Source organism: Sparus aurata, chromosome 22, assembly GCF_900880675.1.
Source record: "Sparus aurata chromosome 22, fSpaAur1.1, whole genome shotgun sequence".
In the NCBI taxonomy this organism is placed as follows: Eukaryota; Metazoa; Chordata; class Actinopteri; order Spariformes; family Sparidae; genus Sparus; species Sparus aurata.
Window position 1 is genome coordinate 9,940,277 of NC_044208.1, and position 23,482 is coordinate 9,963,758.

Consider the following 23,482-nt stretch of genomic DNA (forward strand, 5'->3'; position numbering starts at 1 on the left):
ATTTAACTTTTGAAAATACAATAAATGTTCAAATGCAAGTCCTTCAGTAATGAGTGTAATAGGCTTATTTGAATCAGCAGGGGAAAATGCATCGTATTATTGCTATATACAACAAGAAATTCAATTAGTTTTTAATAGACTATATCAGTTCCTTGTATGCATTCATATCCCAACACAGATTGTGACACATCAATGGTCCTGATTGACAAAGGGAGATGAAACCAGAAGACACAGGAACAGAGCAGAACAAGACAGGAGACTGAACAGACAAACTGACTAAGACAGCAAGAGGCACACAGACGACATACAAAAGGGCTGATTAGCTAATAGGACACAGGTGAACACGGGAAAAGGGCGGGAAACAACACAAAGGGAGGAAATGGAATGTTAAACAGTGCGCATGAGGGCAGAATTTCAACAGGAAACAACAAAACCACAACTTAAACCATTACAGAACATATAAATTAAAGCAACATTATAATTTGGCGTTCCCTTCAGTTTCCCCTGCTGATTAAGACACACACTGACGTTAAGGGTGCTACAGGGCTGTACAGGCAGTTTGGCTGTGCAGTCAAAAAGGAATCAAAAACACAACTGACAGCTTACTGCTGGAAAACAAACTGTTTATTGATGTATAAAATATTGAAAAGTTTTAAAAAATACAGTTGATATGAGATACTTTGAGGTAAAATAAATAATTGCAGTACCTCTCAGTTAACTTAAAAATGACAGAGAAAAACATCCATACTGTATATGCAATAGGAGATGTTGTTTGATAGCAGATAATTCCTTCTATCAAAAGTAAGCGTTGACGTCTGTCCTGGATTTAAGACTTAAAAAAGATGCTGACGAACTCAAACATATTGTATTAAACTTGCAATCAATGTTTCCTGCAAAAAACTTAACAAAAACAAATGGTGAAAACATATCTGTAAAAATGAAAAGCAGTGATGAAGTGCATGAATAAAAAGGCATTTTGCTTTAGTAGTCTTGTGCCAATGATAAAGTCCATATGAAGCCATTATTTTACATAATCTGCTAACAGATAAACTGTACAGAATACTGAGCGTGTCTCATATTTCTACAGCAGTCTAGTGAAATGCCATCAGATGTAATAAAAATGTTGTTCATTACCTTTAACCTCACATCTCATCAGTACCTTTTCACCTTGCATAACCATCACTCACCTTATATATTGACATTCTCTTTTGACCATACACATTATTACACCTTAGAAATATGTGTGAGTCATACTGTGACCTGAGCGTGAACTTGTGTCAGTAACGATCTGACGTGGGGTCGGCAGTGACCTTGGGTAATTTAAGGGAACTGTGTTGGTACAGAATAAACGTTCTGTTCTCAGGACACTCATCAGTTCACCATAGGTACTGAGGTGTTTTCAACACCTCTCATCTTCTGCTCTGAACCTGCCTTTGTGTCTTATCATCATAGTATTCTATAAGCTGTGACTTTCTCTGTAGCTCTTTGTCAGATTCACCCAGAACGCTCTGATGTGAAGAGTTCTGACCTTTCAGCTGAAATAAATTGACTCTGTTCTTCTCTATTTTTCTATCTTAATATTTTATCACAACAGACAATCATTTGTTGATTCATCTTTTGTTTGTTCACTTCTCCACAACGGGCAATAAGAATTTCCACCACATCAACATTTTGTCTCTTCCTCCTCTCCTCTCTTCTTACAGACCTGGAAGAAAACCACAAAAAACAAAGGTACTGGGTTACTCAAGATGCTTTCTGGCATGTTGTTCTGGCTTTTATCCATTAATCAACCGTGGAAGATGTGATTGAAGTGTGGACGTTATCCAGCAGCATCATTACCGATAGATGATCCCAGTTTGACTTCGGAATAAACGGTTTCATCTGCTGCTGCAGGAGCTGATGAGATAAGACATGGACATTGTCAGGGTTAATGTCTCCACTAGAGTAGTATACATTTTTACAGAATTTAACTATGCATGAAGTAAAACAAATTGTTCTTAAACAATGCATATAATAGACAGTACATTACTCGAATGACATATGAGGCATGAAAACAATAAGTAACAACAAAGAGTTTAATCAAGACCAATATGTTGGATGATAACGGCTGCAGGTGGATCCAGACTTTACTTACCTTGCTTCTTCTTGCCTTTGCCTTTATTGTGGCAGTTGACTTGGACATACATCAGATGGTCGTCTGAAACAGAGGGCAGATCTTAGGATTTGTTTGCTCCACAGATGTGTACACTGCGGCCCTGTACGGCTGGGTGGATGAACAGATGGACTGACAGGTAGTTTAAAAGTAAAATACATTTTGGATCCCCTTGTGTTTATTTTCATGTCAATACAGCGGCGTCTGATGTTTAAATGAAAATCAACTCACAGAAAACATACATTTACAATCACTTTCTGTCTACAAACAAAAGGCAAATTTAGAAAAACACCCGAAGTGTGAAAGGCCAGAGAAATGTGTGAGATTTCCAACTCTGGTGACACCTAGTGATAGTTTTTAATACTCACCCAAGATTAACATCAAATAATGACAAATAATTACCTCCAGTAAAATGATTTTGCGACATTTCAAACCAAACTCTGAACATAACTGTTGTAACTAACTGTACCTGCAGCTCTTGTCCTCACGTCAGAGTAAACTGAGCTCTCCTCTGGTGTATGTTGCGTCCCTGTGAAGACATGAACGCATGAATCCATACAGAAAAAATAATGTTATAAATCAATACCTTTTACACACACACACAAATATTTCCTTTATTTAGAGTACCCACCTTTCTTTTCAATGTTTTTAAGTTCAATTGAAGAATATGTGACATCCTGGGATCCACCTTCAGCTGAAATGTATATGTTTAGTTACAGGATTTTATATCCATCATGCAGTGGTTCTATTTCTAACGATCACTGCAGAACCTCAATAGATACAGAAACAGTAAATGATCCAGAATAGAACATATGGCACATCTCGAAAGTGATGACAGACGTGCTGCAGACACAGTGATACTTGATGAAAAAGACAAATTTTCAAAGTAACTACATTATTAATAGTCACGTGTATTTTCACAACACACACTGATAATAAGGGAAGAATCTACAGTGATGCTGACCACAGTTCAAGTACATTTCATGTATACAAGATTATTTTCAATCTTTACCATGTGGAGGAGAGGAGTGTGTATCGCACTGAGCCTCATTCTGGTTGACCGCATGATCCGTGTTGGAGCTCTCAGACTGGATCGGCCTAAAACATGAAGCACATACAAAACATTTCATGAACACGAACTTTGAATGTCTTGCTGTTCTGCTAGAAATGTGATAAAACAGTTTTGTACCAACCTATTGAACCATGCATCTGTGAAAAATGTGAAGATTTGTTGTTACTTGGTTTTGCATTGTAATTGTCGTACTGCTGTTCTATCTCATCAGATCAGAATATGTCTGTGTGTTTCAATTCAACGTAAACACAAAACATCTAATAATAGAAGAAGAAGGTCTCACCCTTGGAAGGTCTGTAGCGATACAACAGGAGCAGAAGAATAATAAGAACAATTCCACAAATCAGCCCAACAATCAAGAGTGAAGAGCTTTCAGGCCTGGACACTGCTGTAATAAATAACACATAGTAAATAAACTTATATAGCATGTTTCTAAAACTAAATTTAAAATGTGCTTTAATAAACATGACAGTTGTGTCACATCAAGACAAAAACACAAAGCTTTTATTTTTCAGAAACACAGTTTACATGAAGAAAACAGAATAATAGTTTTAATCCTACTCACCCTGAACTGACATCCAGCTCTTTGCTGACTCTTGTCCTGAGTGTTGACACTTGTAGAATCCTTCATCTGACTTTGACACTGCAGAGATTTTAAACTCCTGTCTGCTGTCATTTTGAATGAGTTTCTCATTGTGATAGAAAAAAACAGTGGACGTGAATGTTTGGCTTTTTAATTTACAGCTCAGACTGACAGAATCTCCCTCAGTCACAGGACGGGCAGGGCTCAGCAGGATCACATCTCCATCTGTTAAACAGTCAAAGAACACAAGGTTCAGTCAGAGATCAGCTGGTCGAGGAACTTGAGAATGACTGGATGTAGAGAGATGATAAACCACATGTACTGGGTTTTTTTCTTTGACTCTTCTCATTGATTTAACAGTGATCATAAAATCTGACAATTTCTCTTCATGCACCTTGTGTGTCTTACTGTTCAAGAACCCCAGATTCACAGCTAAAAGCAACAAAGTGTAATAAAATCATACCCTGTACAGAGATGTTGACTGCGTTGCTGAACTCTCCTGATCCAGACTCACACCAGTACACTGCTTCACTGGCCCAGCTACTGTTCAGTTTGCATGTGGATCCAGTCATTGTCCCCGAGAAGGAGCAGTCTGACAGGTATCTGTCCTCAGTTGATAACTTCTTCACTCTCCACTCAGCAGAGTTTCCCTCACAGCTCAGTGAGACAGAGTCAGAGGTGAAGTGTTGAGCTCTGTCAGGACTCACTGTGAGAGACGCTGACGAGTGAACATCTGAAAAACAACATGTGATAAGAGGTCAAACAGAGCACAGAGGTCTTTAGATTTAAAATGCTGCAATTCAAATAGTCCTTTTTGATTACAGTCATTTGTGAAAACAAAGTTCAGTATTTTGACCTCTTGCTTCCATTTTGAGTACATTTATAGATAGACATGATATGACAGACAACCAACTGACTAAAGCTGCTGTAAGAAGAGGTTAAGTATCCAGACTAAAAGTACTTTTTGCAAAGGAGAGTAAAGTTATAGCCGAGATATCAAATCTGTCTTTTTGTGTTTAAAGTTAAAGAGTGAGGACAGAAGGAAACAAGTAAATTCCACCCAGTAAGGTGAAAATCGTGAAGTTTAGCTTGACACTAGCAAGAGAGTCAAGATCATCAGACCACAGTAAATTAAAGTACTTTTTTTCAAGGTGCTGTATGTTTATCATCATTCAGAAACAAGATGAACAGAGCTGATATAACATCTGTTTCTTAACAGATAGAAACAGACTGACCTGCAGACCAGACTAACTTAGGTCTACTGTCAGAGTAAAACACTGGATCTTCTCTTTCAGCTCTGCACATATATCCTGCTGTGTGTGTCTGTCCATGAACAATGTAGAAATCCTGTTCAGTGCCACTGCTGCTGCCAGGTAGCAGCTCATAGCTGTAGTAGTTGTTTGATGGATCAGGAACAGTGTTGTACCAGTAGAACCTCCATCCTGCAGACTGATCTGTAACACTGCAGGTCAGAGTTACTGAGGCTGCAGCACTCAGCCATGATGGAGACACAGTGAGGAGGAGTTCTGTTGGAAAATGATTTTTCAGAATGAAAACATGTATTGATAGTTGATCAGATACATTCTGCACAATCAGTACATACTGAAGATTTACTTTAGAAATATATATGAACCAAAACAGATTTTAAATGAACTGTTTAATCTTCAATTTGATGGAAATGTGATGTGACTTATTGTCTGATACTGTCAGTTTGATGGGATCACTCCAATCTGTTGAAGAATGCTGCGTATGTTTCTCGCTGCCCTTACACCTGTAGTCTCCACTGTGGGAGTCAGAGACGGATGTAATTCTGTGTTCATTTAGATTTGAAGGTTTTCCTGAACTGGTTGTTCTCCATTCATACTCCCACTCAGTGTCTCCTCCATCTTTGATCTCACATCTGAGAGTGATCGTCTCTCCTCTGTATATTTCAGTGCAGTTTGGCTGCAGAGTCACAACAGCCTGGTTTGGATCTGTTCATGTTCAAGAATTCAGAGTAAGGAAACACAATGTACAGAAGCCCTGAGGGGAAAGTGAGACATTGTTCTTCTATGTCCCATCTTTTTAAGTTCTAAAAGTGTTGTATTCATTGTTTTTTTTCATGTGAGTGTAACAGTGAAAAAAATTCATGACGGAATTTTTTTGTTTTGTTTGTAGTACTCATCTTGACCAGAAGAGGCTGCGGTGCACCACTACTCATGTCCTGAATAAGATAAAAGCATCCATGTTCCTCCAGGAGGGTTTTAATTTCTCTCTGCACTCTGAACACAAGATGCATCTATCACAGTTTATGTTATGCAACATGACTGTCATGTTATTTTTGAGAGGATTATGTCATAATCAGCAATAAACTGTTGTTAGTGTCACTGCTGGAATACTGTGTATTATCAGCCTTCTCATCAATGTTTCTCTGCAGTGAACAGTGAAGAAGAAGCTGCATATTTCTGGCACAGAAACGAGTTGTATGTGTCTGAGATGGAGGTTGGAAAACACAAGTTATTCATTCTTCCATTCACGTTGTCCTTTAGCAGTGCGAGGACAGTGAAAGATGGAAGTTTGATACTTAGTTTGATAACACTATTTATTGAAGTGTAGTTACGGTGAACTCGACCTGCATCATGATCACAACTCACACTGAGGATATTGAGTGTTACGATTCTGTGAGAGCTGTCACTGACTTTATTTACAGGCTCTTTATCAGTCAATAAACTTCCACAGGACACATTTAGTATAAACACGTGACTGTTTGACCACAGCAACATGGAAGAACATTTTCATTATCTCTCTTTGTTAGTCTTGAGTCAAATGTCTAGTTTATCATGCAGGCTGGATTCTATATTTTATTATTATATTATATGATTATATTTTTTAGGATGGTTTGGTAAAAGGCCTTTATGAACATATCAACACCTTTATAACATAAGAATTTAATGTTTGTTCTGCTTGAAATCTGGTTATGATAAAAACATGTAGTGATTTTAGCATGAATAACATTAATAACAAGACAACTATCACTTTCCCTCCACACTGTGGGCATTGTTTAAGAAAATAAAGACTGTAGGTTGTTTATTCCATTAGAAAATACTAAACTCACCAGTTTCCTCAATGAAGACTGCGTTACTTTCAGGTGCGATAGCATATGGTTCACTGCTCCGTCCTATGCAGGTGTAATTGCCTCCTTGTGAGATAACTCTGCTTGATTCATGAACATTTTCACTCGGAACAAGAGTTTTTCCTGGAGAGTCTGAGGTCTCTCTGTACCAGTCATATATGAAGCCATCAGGACCCTCCACTGAACATGTCAGTGTCACGCTGCCTCCCAGTGGTATGACCGGCCTGTCTGCTGTCAGTGTGACTGTACGTCTACCTGCTGTTTGGTTTAGAAAAACAATAACACAAGGAAAAAACTTTAATGGGCATGCAAAACTGTGTTTACATTTTTACATAACTCAATGAAACAACTTATTGTTCCAATTAGGTGATTTGTCGAATAATTCTGACACCACAAACAGCTGCAAATACAGAAAACACAAGAAAACTGAGAAAGTAAGGACCACGAGTAGTAAAATGCTGATACACAATATCTGAAATAATAAAAATCAGACAATCAGTTTGTGAACTCTAAAATAAGCTTGCCAATATCACTGGGGACTGGTCAAGATATTTGTCAATCTTAAGTACCATCTGTGAATGTGTTTCTTGATTTGCTCAGGTTTCATGTGTTTGCAGCACTTTTTTTAAGTTGCAGTGCATGAAGCGCTCTGAGCCCCCTGCCTCTTTGACACAAAAGCTGCTTGAAATTGAAATCGGTCAGTCAGTTTAGTGATTTGGTTAGTTGGAGGCAGATGAAATATTAACTTGTTGTTCAGCACTTATTTAGCAATGTTTTGAGTAGTTTGAATACATCATCTATTGGATGAAGCTCAGAAAAGCTAGTAAGAGGACATTTGATCTTTGATGGCTAATTGGTGACATATTGAGATTCTTCGTGCAGCATTGAAAGCAATCCTAATTTCATGACTATGAGACAGCTTCTTGAAGCAAATCACCTCAGATGACAATGTTGACAGAGCTGTGTCAGAGAGAAACTGTAAAAAAAAATGACAGACTAAGCTAGTCAGGGTTTTAAGTTTCAGAATCTGACAACAAGACTGAGTTTATGTTCACAGATTGTACGAGCACAGTGTAAAACATGATCATATCAACATGGCTTATAAATAAGTAATACTATTGCTGCTAAACTTGGTGATAGTGACAACAACTTCACAGAGCTGCTGGATTCAGTTAAGAGTGATTGTATTACTCATACATAGACACTATAGATTAATAAAGTTTAAAGACACTCAGAAATCATGCCAAAGAGCATTGGTAAATTAACAGTTTCATTTCAGGATCAGCATCAGCTCTCCCCACACAAATATGCAAAAACTCTTATAAACAAACTGCTGGGGAGAAGTACACTCCATTATTAAAATACATGATACCTTAACTATTCTGCAGTGACTTGCTGATAGTTTAACGTCTTTCACATTTTTATTTTTTTTTTGAATAGTGAGATTTCTTGTTTCGTTTTTTCTTCATATATGTCCTGTGAACAAGTGGACAGGTTCACATGAATAAGGAGTTTTGCTGTAAAACTCACAATTTCTTTGAATTTTTTGTGTAACATTCTGTTATGATTTTGTATAAGGTTAAGATGAGTTTTTGTTCAATTGATCTTTCTAACAAAGCAGTTTGAACAGATTTTTTTTTACAGAGCTTCAATGAACCAAACTATAGTGAAAAAATCTAAACTTATTCCAGTGTGAAGTCAGTGGTATCATGCAGAGCTACACTTTCCAAGTAGCTTCTCTTAACAGCTGAGCACTAATCCAGTCATTTCATTGTAAAAGGAAACATATATGGAAAGACACAACTGCAAAAAAAAAGATCAAGAGTGATACAGTGTGTGACATACAGGACAAACAAAATCAGTGAATATAGAAAAGATAACTAGTGTCAGGTTAGGGTTAAAGTAATAAAGGATAAAGTGGAAAAGGCAAGCTTTATTAAATCAAAGCTGAATCTAAAAAAAAACAGTAACAGACAAAACGGGACTAAAGGCAAAGTAGCATACAAGAACTAGACAAAGTGCAAACCAAAAGACAAAGTTCAAATCAAAGGCAAAATGCAAAACTCAAAATCCAAAATACATACCAAAGGGAACTGGGAAACGACAGGAGCAGACCTAAAACAGACTGGAGCAGGCGCAGACAGGGACTGACAAATACAATGACCGGACAAGGAGTGCAGGGAAGACACAGACTAAATACACAGACACTAATAGGCGCGTTCAAGTTGAACTCCTGCTGACTGACTGCATCAGCGAGATCTGTTGGCTACTGCAGGGGCGGAGATACAAACGCTGCTATGAAGTCGGACACTCTCTCTTCCCGTAGACGTGACGTGACTTGGCTGAGCTTGCGGTGTTTACCTTCTTCGTCGGCGAATAAGTGGAGGAAATTGAAATTCCATTAATTTTCTGAGGAAAATCAACAACGAGGGCGATCAGTTTTCTTACCTGATGCTATGGGAACTTTGCTGGCCTTTTTCTCATATTAATCTCTTTAGGAAATTATTCAATCAGAGATGTTCAAAATAGTAGTCAATCAAAATACGTAGGATGAGGGAATAGAGCAGTGGAACTGCTGCCGTGTTGCATGCAGACGACCGGGATCAAGACCTGTGTCAAGCCTGTCTTTTGCAGAGGGTGTATTTATCTGATTAGTTATATATATAGATATATATATATATATATATATTATATATATATATATATATATATATATATATATATATATATATATATATATATATGTGTGTGATTTTTTTTTACAGAGCTTCAATGAACCAAACTATAGTGAAAAAATCTAAACTTATTCCAGTGTGAAGTCAGTGGTATCATGCAGAGCTACACTTTCCAAGTAGCTTCTCTTAACAGCTGAGCACTAATCCAGTCATACTGTAAATGCTCATGTTCTGTTTTCCTTGTAATGTCACCATTAAATACATTTGAACTTTGTCTATCTGGTACATTATAGTAAGTCTTACAATACAATACAATTACAACAGTTATTCATTATTATGATGACAACTGTGCTTAAATGCATGATTATATCACAGCTGAGGGAAATTTGCTTCCTACATTTAACAAATAAGCATAACTATAGACACATAAGATGATGCATTTTCTTATAGCAACATTATTCACGATGAATGAAATACATTTCAGTGAATGAATGAAATACAATAATCAGAACAAATGACTGAATCAGATGCCTTGTCCCGCTGCGCCATCTCATCACACACAGAATAGCTCAGGATAATTCTTTGTATTGTTAATGTGACGGGAACAGAAAGTGTTAATTAAGAAGAGTGGATAGTACAGATAACACTGGACACAGCAGTTAACCACTTCTCCATCATCACCCTAAGCTGACAGAACTGAGCAGTTTATTGACGACATCTTTCAGGGTTGTTGCGTTACATGAAGGATTTTATAGGTTTATTCATGTTGACACACGGCTGCTACTTATCTGAAAGTATGTGATACTTGAGTAGAAAAGAGGCACAGGCGCTTATGGATATGGAAATTCATCGAAACACGCGTCATATACGTCAGCGTAGATGAGAGCCAATTATGGCAAAGTCCTGACGTCATGAAGGTGGGTCTAGGGTCGCCCAGTACCTAGAGAGAGACTGCGCAGCTACTCTGCAGCCGCCTTGCTCGCAATAACTTAAAGGTTGAATATGTAATATGCTTATTAAAAGCTATATTTTTTCAAAAATAATACATCCACGGGGCGTTTAGAGGGGCGCAGATTAAAAGTAATGCATTTCCTTGAAAAATTATATTTAGTTTGAAATAAATAATTTAAGAAATTTTGACGGGTTCGACAATGAATTCCTGTTTACATCGTACCAGCCAAATAGCGGCCGGCATTGCAGGTTGCCAATTTCGCAACCTCGGCAATGCTCGGCAAAGTAAATATCGGTGAAGCATACGTTGATGGACTCAGGTAAAGGATTTCCACGGCATCAAAACACACACGGAAATGGCAAACTTTCTCCTGGATCGGTAAGCTAACTCGCTTGCTAACTTAGCTAACGTTACCTGTCGGTCAAACTCCTCTGCTATACTTATTTTCATTATATCACATTGATCCTAGATATGAGAATACTGATCGTGACCCATCGACCTCCACACCCAGTAAACGGAGGAAACGGAGGCAGCTCAATCCTCCTGCCCTGTCCAAACCTGGCAACCCGACTGCTGGAATTACCTTTTTGTTGTCGCGACTACGATCTTGAGACACTAGATGGCGGCATTCAGCTCATATTCCATATTCCACCTTTAAGGTCATGTGACATCGGATGCTGCGCAGAAACCACTCCCATCCAGGTCATCATGGACACATTTTAACCAGCATGCATCACGATTTAGGCAGCGCTGCGCAGCACTGCGTGATCTTGAACTCGCCTAATGACAAGACGAGGAACAGGTGAGGAGAGAGAGGAGTGAGGAGGCCAGGTGAGGTAACGAGGGGGAGGAGCACAGAGCAGAAAACATGGAGGGAACAATACTACAGACAGAGGGAGACAAAGGGGAGAACATAAGAGACACTTAAAGGACACAGTTGGGCATGGAAAATCAAAACATAAGACACAACAAGACACGATACAAAAACATGGAAATCAAATACGAGAAACCAAAAGACAAAACCAGACACAAGAACATGAGACAAGGAACAAGAATCAAGAGTCATGACAACTAGTCACCTTCAGCATGTCCGTACAGGAGTGAACTTAGCACTGAAATAAAGATTAAAACTTCATTAGACCAGAATCAAATACAAAATCCAGCTGGAGTTTCATCAGTGGCAACTATTGTTGATCAATCAACAGCATCACACATTTCTGTGATGATATTCTTCCTTCCCTTCCCAACCTCTGCAAATTCTTGGAAAGGATGTGGAGGATTATAAGTACCTTGGTGTCACCATCAACCACAGACTGGACTGGAGATCTAACACTGAAGCTGTTTACAGAAAGGGGGATGAGCAGACTTTACTTCCTGAGGAAGCTGAGATCCTTCAACGTGTGCAGCAAGATGTTGGAGATCTTTTATCAGTCTGTGGTGACCAGTGTACTTTTCTCTGCTGTGGTTCGTTAAGGAAGCAGCATCGGAGCCAGCGACACCAATAGACTCAGTGAACTCATTAAGAAGGCTAGCTCTGTGATTGGCTGTAAACAGGACACTCTGGAGGCTGTGGTGGAGAGGAGGACACTGAAAAAAAGTGTTATCCATCATGGATAATCCTCTCCACCCTCTCCAACTCACACTGGTCAGACAGCGGAGCACCTTCTCCAAAAGGCTGCTTCAGCTTCGCTGTCGTAACAACAGATACAGGAAATATGTCCTGCCACAAGCCATCACCTCATACAATAACTCTCCCACCTCTGCCTGACAGAGAGATCTCTGGTCTCTCTACTGTTTTTACTCCATTTATAACATGTTTACATCTGCACATTCTTATTTCTTGTATAGTTGTATAGATTATTGTTTATAGTATTGTTTGCACTGTGTATTGTAAATATCTTGCTTTCTATTTACTTTATGTACAGAGTGTTTTTCTTTTTCTTTCTTTTTTTGTTTTTGTTTTGCGGACCCACTGCTGCTGTGACAAAATAATTTCCCAGTCTGGGATCAATAAAGTTATTCTGTGATTGTATTCGATTCTATTCTATTCTATTCCGCTGCAGAGCTGCAGAGGTGGGAAACACATTTGAATCATATACTTGACATGCATTGTCCAGGTCTGTGTGCAATTACTAGTGCAAAAGTAACTAGTTGAGCAATAAACTTAACATCCAATCTGAACCAAGACAAATCAGCAACAAAGGTCCTGCCTACACAACTACTGCACTGATATAAATGCTGAAAATCACATAGAAAGTCACAGATGTACTCACAGAATAACCCGAGCACACCGAGCAGAGTGTGACCCATCTTCACATCCAGCACCCACACTGTCACTCTGCCACTCTGACTCTGATCAAACTTTCTACGTTGTATTGATAAAAATGCAGCAGAAAGAAAAGAGAAGTTACATTTCTTATAAAGGTGAGAGCAGAGTTTTTTATCAGCTTCATCTTCTTCTGAGTGTCTGTCTGACTCTGTTCTTACTTCCCTTTCACCACTGCAGCGGCGTTGCAGCATACTTGGACATGTTTACATTTCCTGTCCACTGCGAATACATTTTCAGCTCATCTCCCTCACAAAGGTTTGTTACTCATCCTTACTTCACATCCAAGAAACATAAGATCATATTGCACGAGAACTGTTTTTCTCAGAGTTCTGTAGCTTCCTGTCAGGGGAAGTTGTGACAAAACCACCTTGAAGTGACGACATGCAAAGTTCCCTAAAAAATGTAAAATGAAAAAGTGACATTACACTGTAATTATTGCACATATATCATAATATTATATAACACCATATACTAACATTCTGTTGCAGGTATATTTGTGCATTTTATGCAGTAAATGCTGACAGCTCGTGGATCCACACACATAACCTGTCCTGTGAGCTGCAGCCTGATAAAGATGGAGTAAAGCTATCTGTAAACTGAGATGCTTTTGTTTTTGCCTCGTGTTACTACAATGAATCAGGATATTGAATAGAATCATCATGAGGGAATATCAAATCAAATGAACAAAATACTAAAATAGACTGAAGCGTTTCTTAGCGTGAGAAAGAACAGACACAGCCAGTTCTTATCAGCATGACTAAAATATGTTTCCAATTCAGTTTCACACATAATGATGTGATGCTGTGATAGCAAGAATGAGACAGTGTCGTCATTCACACCTTGAAAGTGTTTTTTTTTTTTTGCTCCTGTGTTAGAAGTTGAGTTGAGTAAAGCAGGGTGACATGTTCAGCTGCAATAGTCAAAGAACATGAAACGTTTAAAATCAGATTATTATTACTTAGAGAGTACTCCAACCTTTTTTAGAATGAGGCTCACAGGTAACCTTGACTTGGCCTCCTGGGACTTAACTACAGCCGTCCTCGTCTCAGAGGGAAAAAGGAGCTCATGGATTGTGTCGGTGTCAGTAAGTGCGGTTTGGCGCCCCCTGTGGTGATCTGTGGAAAAGGCTTTTAATTCAACCGCACAGTGACTGACTTACTCATCAGCCTGATCATGTTGATTTTAAATAAAGTTGAAGACGTTTCATTGACCTGTCTCTGTATTAACTTAAACCACATGTCCTTATATTTGCTACCTGGTAAACTCAAGCTGCTACACTGTGTTACCATCCTTTAAGAAGAAGAAGACTCCCTGTACAGCTCAGTCTGTCAGGACTTACTATTATTGTCAATGAACAATGATCTGAAAAATGTAAATGTTCCTCTCCTTGATTTATCACTGAATGTAGTCACATTTAAAACTCAAAACAAATCTCTTTTTGTTTCATATGAGATAAAAATTGTTCTGCACTACTCTGCCTCAGCACACCGCAATGTTTTATCAAAATTTGTACTCTTGCGTCCGAGGTACATTTACAACGACAGGGATGGTGCTGTGAAAGCAGCAAACAAGTTCTTCATGAACAATATATTGTTTGGTGCCCCCCAACAGTTTCTGAGTGCATCAACACTGTCGTAGATCTCTGGTCTGTAACAAACTGTCCGATGTAGTGCTGACTACAAACTTAACTCACTACATCATAACAATGTTATGGGTTGAAAAGTTGTATGTTGAAGTCAACACGTATGTAATGCTGTGATCCTCCCCTCTTACTGAAGGTACACAGTGTACATGTGTACAATTTACATACATTTTCCAAATCTGAACCACCAGGATGTTTGGATCTCTGCGGCAGTTTGGCTGTGCAGTCAAAAAAGGAATTAAAAACACAACTGACAGCTTACTGCTGGAAAACAAACTGTTCATTGATGCATAAAAGTTTTAAAAGATTTTTAAAATACAATAAATATAATATAATACCACTGTGAGGAAAAAGAAATAATTACAGTACCTCTCAGTTAACTTAAAAATGAAAAAACATACATACTGTACATGCAGTAGGAGATGTTGTTTGATCGCAGATAACTCCTTTTAACAAAATAAGCCTTGACATCTATCCTGGATTTAACACTTAAAAAAGATGCTGACAAACTCAAACATATTGTATCAAACTTGCAATCAATGTTTCCTGCAAAAAACTTAACAAAAACAAAAGCCAATGATAAAATCCATATGAAGCCATTATTTTACATAAAAGTGTTGAAGTCTCTCCTGGATCTAACACTTAACAAAGATGCTGACTTTAAAGCTGGTACCCTGCTACACAAGCTCAGACATATTGAATCAAACTCACATTCAATAGTTCCTGTAAAAACTTTAAAAATGAAAACTAATGATGAAGTGCAGACAGTTTTAAAATTCATATCAAGCCATTATTTTACATAATCTGTAAACAAATAAACTGTACAGAATACTGAGCATGTCTCATATTTTTCTACCGTAGTCTAATGAAATGCTGTCAACCAGTGTCCTCTTCCTCCTCTTCTCTCTCCTTACAGACCTGGAAGAAAACCACAGAAAACAAAGATACAGCTTAAGGATGCTTTCTGGCATGTTATTCTGGCACTTCAGCACCATGCAGCTTGATGGATGAATAGATGGATTGACAGGTAGAAATAAAAATGAAGGAAATTTGGGATCCCCTTGTGTTTATTTCATGACAATACAGCAGTGTCTGATGTTTAAATGGAAATCATAATACTTCAGAATTAGCTTTGATCACCACACAAACACCTCAGCCAAGATGTACTTAGCTTTCTTCATTTTATTTTACATAATCAGTTCAGTTATTTGACATATCTGCCATATGGAAATATTTTTTTATTGAAATCTACAGAAAATGGCGACAAATACAGACAAACTTAGAAATACAGTCTGAAAGGTATTGGGTATGTGTAGCATTTGTCAATTTCCAACTCTGGTGACACCTAGTGGTAGGTGACTGACATTAACTGAACTGCACGTGCACTCATAATTACCTGCAGTGTTATGATGTGCATACAAACAACTGTTGTAACTGACCGTCCCTGCAGCTCCGATCCTCACATAAGAGTAAACTGATCTGACCTCTGATGTAGGTTGCATCCCTGTAAAGACAATCACACAAATCCATACAGAAAAAATAAATCAATACTTTTTACAGTCAAGGTATTTCTATTTACTGCCTGCATTTAGAGGACTCAACCTTCTTCCAGTCCAACCGAAGAATATGTGGCATCCTGGCATCCACCTGCAACTGAAATGTACATATTTATTTACAGGATTTTATATCGATCACTTTGAATCAGTTCTCTTAAATTATGCAGTGGTTGTATTTCTAACATAATGTTAAAGTTAATAAAAGGTATAACTGTACCATTTTCTATGTCTTCAGAGTGTCTGATTGATTCATACAGACAGACATCACCTACAGAGCACAGAAAACAAGCCACAGTCAGAGTCATCTTTTTAATTTAATGGTACCTAAAAAAAAGGGATCTTCAGTTCATGTGTGTCCATTAGAAGTGTGAATATATCAACATTATTTCATGCTTACCATGGAGAAGAGACGCCTACGTATCGCACTGAGCCTCATTCTGGTTGACCACATGATCTGTGTTGGAGCTCTCAGACTGGATCCGCCTAAAACATGAAGCATATACAAAACCTTTCATGAACATGAACTTTGAATGTCTTGCTGTTCTGCTAGAAATGTGATAAAACAGTTTTGTACCAACCTATTGAAGCATGCATCTGTGAAAAATGTGAAGATTTGTTGTTACTTGGTTTTGTATTGTAATTGTCGTACTGCTGTTCTATCTCATCAGATCAGAATATGTCTGTGTGTTTCAATTCAACGTAAACACAAAACATCTAATAATAGAAGAAGAAGGTCTCACCCTTGGAAGGTCTGTAGCGATACAACAGGAGCAGAAGAATAATAAGAACAATTCCACAAATCAGCCCAACAATCAACAGTACAGGAAGTGAAGAGCTTTCAGGCCTGGACACTGCTGTAATAAATAACACATAGTAAATAAACTTATATAGCATGTTTCTAAAACTAAATTTAAAATGTGCTTTAATAAACATGACAGTTGTGTCACATCAAGACAAAAACACAAAGTTTTTATTTTTCAGAAACACAGTTTACATGAAGAAAACAGAATAATAGTTTTAATCCTACTCACCCTGAACTGACATCCAGCTCTGTGCTGACTCTTGTCCTGAGTGTTGACACTTGTAGAATCCTTCATCTGACTTTGACACTGCAGAGATTTTAAACTCCCGTCTGCTGTCATTTTGAATGAGTTTCTCATTGTGATAGAAAAAAAACAGTGGATGTGAATCTTTGGCTTTTTAATTTACAGCTCAGACTGACAGAATCTCCCTCAGTCACAGGACGGGCAGGGCTCAGCAGGATCACATGTTTATCTGTTAAACAGTCAAAGAACACAAGGTTCAGTCAGAGATCTGCTGGTCGAGGAACTTGAGAATGAGTGGATGTGGACTGATGAGAAAAGACACGTACTGGGTTTCTTTCTTTGACTTTTCTCGTTGATTTAACAGTGATCATAAGGAGCAGAAGAATAATAATAACAATACCACAAATCAGCCCAACAATCAACAGTACAGGAAGAGAAGAGCTTTCAGGCCTGGACGCTGCTGTAATAAATAACACAGTACACATGCTTTAATAAACATGACAGTTGTATCACATCAAGCCATAGTCAAGACAGAAACACAAAAAAAAAATACAGAAACATAAAAGTAGTCATGCAGAGTCGAGGTGAAGTCTGAACAAATGAATCTTGAGTCTTTTGCTGAAGATGGTGAGTGACTCTGCTCTCCGGACATTGGTCAGGAGTTCCTTCCACCACAGAGGAGCCAGAGCAGAGAAAAGTTGTGAATTCGATGGCGGTATGAGCCGGCCACCTGATGTAGTGGAGCGAAGTGCTCGCACTGGGGTGTCTGGTATCACCAGTGTTTGGAGGTAGATGGGTGTAGTTCCGCTGATGGCCTTGAAGGCCAGCACCATTGTTCTGAATCGGATGTGTGCTGCAACAGGAAGCCAGTGGAGGTCACAGAGGAGGGGGTCACATGGTAGAATTTGGGTAGGTTGAAAACGAGGCACACTGCAGCGTTCTGAATACACTGCAAAAGTTTAGTTGCAGAGGATGTGAGTCCGGCCAAGAGCGAGTTGCAAAAGTCCAGACAGGAGATGACCAGCGCTTGGACCAGGAGTTGCTTTGCGTGCTTTATGAGAACAGACCGGATCCTGCAGATGTTGTAGAGGGTAAATCTGCAGGATCGGGCCACAGCAGTGATGTTCGGGGTGCAAGATAGTATGTTGTCGAGGACCACGCCTGGGTTTCTCGCAGTCGATGAAGGTGATACTCTGACGTCCTCTACATTGACTGACAGGTCCATGCGAGGGCAGTCTTTCCCCGGAATGAAGAGGGGTTCAAAATGATGAAGGATGAGCTTGAAGTGATGTGTAGTTGTCCAAGCGTTGCAACGTATAGTGAAGGATAGGAGGACGGTTGAAGACTGCGCATTCCAGGGTTTTGAGGGGTTTCGGATGTCAGCTGAGTCTTTGGTGGGTTTCTTTAGGAGTGGCTTTACTGTGGCTGTCTTGAGAGGAGCTGGAGTAAGTCCTGAAGTGAGGGAGGAGTTGATCAGGGTGGTGAGGAATGGCAAGATGATGTGTAAGATGTCTTGGAGAAGGGAGGAGAGAGGGCTGAAGCAGGTAAGGCCATCAGAGGTGAATGTCAAGGGAGATGCTTTCTGGATGGTGTCAGAATTGTTGAGATCCATTTACTCCTGTATAGGAGTAAATGAGGAACTGATGTCTACTTTCTCACTTTCTTAGTAAAGGGGGGCTGAGTGTGCTGGTTGGGAGGTGAGGGGACAGAGAGCATCTAAAGAGGAGGAGAGGGAGGATAACAGAGTGGAGGAAGCTTCCATGGTGGACATTTGAGAGAATTGTTCTATGGATGGTAGTGAGGGAAGAACAGTTCAGGAGAGGGTGGAGGGAGAAAGGGATCTCAGGTTGCAGGGGGTGGGGACCATGTTAGGTGTAGGGATGAGAGCTCAGAGAAAACATTCTTTTCTACTGAATCTATCAGGAGAAGTTATCTAAAATGAAGGCTGCTTCAAACTCAGATAAGTATTCCAAGTTTCTTTCTCAGACAACAGAATCAGAAGAAAACAGAATAATAGTTTTAATCCTACTCACCATGAACTGACATCCAGCTCTGTGCTGACTCTTGTCCTGAGTGTTGACACTTGTAGAATCCTTCATCTGACTTTGACACTGCAGAGATTTTAAACTCCTGTCTGCTGTCATTTTGAATGAGTTTCTCATTGTGATAGAAAAACACAATGGACACATTTATTTCTTTTCTAAAAACACAGTGAAGAATTACTGAATCTCCCTCAGTCACAGGACGGGCAGGGCTCAGCAGGATCACATGTTTATCTGTAAAACAGTCAAAGAATACCAGGTTCAGTCAGAGATCAGCTGGTCGAGGAACTTGAAACTGGGTTTTTTTCTTTTCTCATCGATTTAACAGTGATCATAAAATCTGACGTTTTATCTTCTTACACCTTGTGTGTCTCAATGTTCTAGAACCCTTTCAGTTGTCTGAATCTGCAGATTCACTGCTAAATGTCACTAAATCCTTCACACTGGACTTTAAATGGTGATCACTGACCTAAAAACTGAGGAGCAGATATATATATATATACTATGTTTATACACGGTTAAAACCACAGTGTAATTAAATACTTAACTATGTGTATTAAGTGAAAACAACTAATTACAGGAGAGATCATGAAGCAGAGGGTCTCCAGCAAAACTCTTCCCCTGTCAGTGTACTGTACTCCTCAACACACAACGGGATAATGGAAATAATAAGTCAAAGAAAAACAAAGTGTAATGAAATCATACCCTGTACAGAGATGTTGACTGCATTGCTGAACTCTCCTGATCCAGACGCACACCAGTACACTGCTTCACTGGCCCAGTTACTTTTAAGTTTGCATGTGGATCCAGTCATTGTCCCCCAGTAGGAGCAGTCTGACAGGTATCTGTCCTCAGTTGATAACCTCTTCACTCTCCACTCAGCAGAGTTTCCCTCACAGCTCAGTGAGACAGAGTCAGAGGTGAAGTGTTGAGCTCTGTCAGGACTCACTGTGAGAGACACTGATGAGTGAACATCTGAAAAACAACATGTGATAAGAGGTCAAACAGAGCACAGAGGTCTTTAGATTTAAAATGCTGCAATTTAAATAGTCCTTAGCTTTGTTTAGTTTTTACTCCGACAAAGTTCAGTATTTTGGTAAAATTATGATTTCTACTTCGACCTCTTGTTTCCATCTTGAGTACATTTTATATGATAGACAACCAAGTGAATACAGCTGCTGTAAGAAGAGCTTAAGTATCCAGACTTACTAAGTACTTTTTGCAAATCAGTGCAGAGTTTTAGACAAGACATCATATCTGTCTTTCTGTGTTTCAAGTTAAAGAGTGAGGACAGAAGGAAACAAGCCTGAAGTTTAGCTTGACGCTACAGACATAGTAAATTAATGTACTTTTTATCAAGATACTGCATGTTTATCATCAATTTGAAAGAAGATTAACAGAGCTGATATAACATCTGTTTCTTAACAGAAACAGACTGACCTGCAGACCAGACAAACTTAGGTCTACTGTCATCAGAGTAAAACACTGGATCTCCTCTTTCAGCTCTGCACACATATCCTGCTGTGTGTATCTGTCCATGAACAATGTAGGAATCCTGTTCAGTCCCACTGCTGCTGCCAGGTAGCAGCTCATAGCTGTAGTAGTTGTTTGATGGATCAGGAACAGTTTTGTACCAGTAGAACCTCCATCCTGCAGACTGATCTGTAACACTGCAGGTCAGAGTTACTGAGGCTGCAGCACTCAGCCATGATGGAGACACAGTGAGGAGGAGTTCTGTTGGAAAATGATTTTTCAGAATTAAAACATGTATTGATTAATGAACTGTACTTTGAAAGGATTGTGATGTGACTTATTGTCTGATACTGTCAGTTTGATGGGATCACTCCAATCTGTTGAAGAATGTTACGTATGTTTCTTGCTGCCCTTACACCTGTAGTCTCCACTGTGGGAGTCAGAGACGGATGTAATTCTGTGTTCATTCTGATTTAGAGGTTTTTCTGAGCTGTTTGTTCTCCATTCATACTCCCACTCAGTGTCTCCTCCATCTCTCCTCTGTATATTTCAGTGCAGTTTGGTTGCAGAGTCACAACAGCCTGGTTTAGATCTGTTCATGTTCAAGAATTCAGAGTAAGGAAACAAAATGTGAGACATTTTTCTTCTTGTGCCCCATCTTTTTAAGTTCTAAAATTGTTTTATTTTTTCGTATTTCTTTGTTCACATGAGCGTAAGACTAAAAAAAAATCAGGACAGATTTCCTTTTGAAACCAAGTGAAAACTTCTTTTTTCAAGAGGAAAAAAAGGCTCGTTTTTTAAATGTGTTTTTCTGTAATACTCATCTTGACCACAAGAGGCTGCGGTGCACCACTACTCATGTTCTGTCTTTGTTTTATTTTGGAATTTAGGTAAAACTGTCAGCACCTGAGGTTATATAGGCAGAAGGATAGGTGTAGGACCAGGATGCATCTGGGTGGGCCTAAGGTTCTTTTTTCTTTTTTTTACCAGAGCAACAGAGAGGTGCAGATTTCCTTTGTTCTTTTTTTGCTTGCTTGTTTTTGGAAAAATCCCAAAAACCAAAGGAAAGTTCAACGGAGTGAATTTATTTTTTATTTTAAGTTTGATTTCAAGTTTGATTCAGCTTATCTGACAACTAACACTAACACTTTTTAACATAAAGATTTAAAAGTTGGTCTGCTTAAAATGTGGTTAAAATAAAAACATCCACTTCTTCTGCTTCACAACTACAGTATAAGTAGCAGTATTGTCTAAGCTTTTCCAGATGAACAATCTCCAATTCCAGATATTGAGAAATTAAACTGAACAGCATAAAGGAAGTGTCCTCAAATCTTTGTTTCTGTTAACAAGTTGAAGGTCAAACCAGTAGAACATTCTTGACAAGATGAAGGACATTTAAACATTTTTTGTGGGCATTGTTAAGAACATAAAGACTGTGGGTTGTTTATTCCATTAGAAAATACTAAACTCACCAGTTTCTTCAATGAAGACTGCGTTACTATCAGGTGTGACGACATATGGTTCACTTCTCCATCCTCTGCAGGTGTATTTTACCTTCAGTGATATCTGAAGCCATCAGGACCCTCCACTGAACATGTCAGTGTCACTCTGCCTCCCAGTGGTATGACTGTCCTGTCTGCTGTCAGTGTGACCGTACGTCTACCTGCTGTTTGGTTTAGAAAAACAATAACACAAGGAAATAACTTTAATGGAAATGCAGTCAAAACTGTGTTTATATTTTTAAATTGCTTAATGAAAACACCTATTGTTTCAATGAAGTGATCTGTTGAATAATTTTGACATCACAAACTGCTGCAAAGTACAGAAAACACAAGAAAACAGAGAAAAGTTGTTCAAATCAAGATAAATATGTTTCAATTAAAACAATAATATATGTTGTTCATCAGAGTGTTACAGCTACTAACCTGTCACTTTTAGAAGTCTTTCTATGGATTCTGCCCGATTATTAATTTTACACTTGTACCTGCCCTCATCTGACACTGACACTTGATAAATTCTCATTTCTCCTGTTGTGTACGACTGATGTTTTGTGTCCATGTGAACAGCTGTTCCATCTTTGAAAAAGGTAGCTGTCATCGTATTGCTTGTAGTACGATGCTTACAGCACAGAGTCACCAAGTCTCCCTCAAACAAAGTGAATGCAGGAATTTCCAGGATTGCATCACCACCAATGTGACAGAGGTAGAGAGATGTTTTATCAATCAAAACAATGTATGATTTATCTGACGAGTTTTTTAGCAGTGATGTTATATCAATAATAAATAGGATTTTGATGATTCTACTCATACATAGAGACTTTAGGGTAATAAAGTTTAAAGATGTACACATAGTTTGCCAAAGAGCATTGAAACTGTCCTGGAGGTTTGTAGTTTTCAAAGATTTAGGATTACTTAAGACACTTTAGTTTGGTTTCGGAAGGCAAGTGTCTGTCTGTTGGACAAAAATGTTTTATATTTTCATATATTATTTATTGTCTTAATCTTTATCCTGTGATCTTTGTTGTTGTTGCACCAAACAGAGTTGCACTCCTAATTATGTTGTACACTGATATTACACTGAAGAAAAATGCGTTCTGATTCAGAAAACCAAAACTGACATTCTGCACTTCCCCATGAATAATTAGTTTTGTTGTTTGTTTGTTTTATGCTTTATGTATGACCTGTGAACGAGTGGACTCTTTTTGCAACAAACCTTAACTCAGTGGCATTATGGGGATTTTTTTGTGTAATATTCTGTTAAAATTTTGTATTAAATTAATATTCTCCAACGAAGCAGTTTGAACAGCTTTTTCTACAGAGCTTCAATGAACTAAACTAAAGTAGCTTTA

At 38.6% G+C, this 23,482-nt stretch overlaps 1 protein-coding gene and 1 pseudogene across 1 annotated transcript; both read right to left on the reverse strand.

Annotated features, from left to right (window-relative positions):
- Positions 1 to 630: 630 nt before the first annotated feature.
- LOC115574584 (sialoadhesin-like) lies at positions 631 to 12,856 on the reverse strand. The gene is made up of 13 exons (XM_030406214.1): positions 12,820 to 12,856; positions 6,902 to 7,177; positions 5,043 to 5,333; positions 4,271 to 4,540; positions 3,790 to 4,032; positions 3,508 to 3,612; positions 3,346 to 3,361; positions 3,165 to 3,250; positions 2,784 to 2,846; positions 2,622 to 2,681; positions 2,135 to 2,197; positions 1,840 to 1,896; positions 631 to 1,705 (listed from the first exon to the last, which is right to left on the reverse strand). Exons 1-13 carry the CDS (start codon positions 12,854 to 12,856, stop codon positions 1,698 to 1,700), a joined length of 1,575 nt encoding a protein of 524 aa, XP_030262074.1. The 3' UTR covers positions 631 to 1,697.
- Positions 12,857 to 17,688: 4,832 nt separating this feature from the next.
- Positions 17,689 to 18,731, reverse strand: LOC115574585 (uncharacterized; annotated as a pseudogene).
- Between the last annotated feature and the right edge of the window lie 4,751 nt (positions 18,732 to 23,482).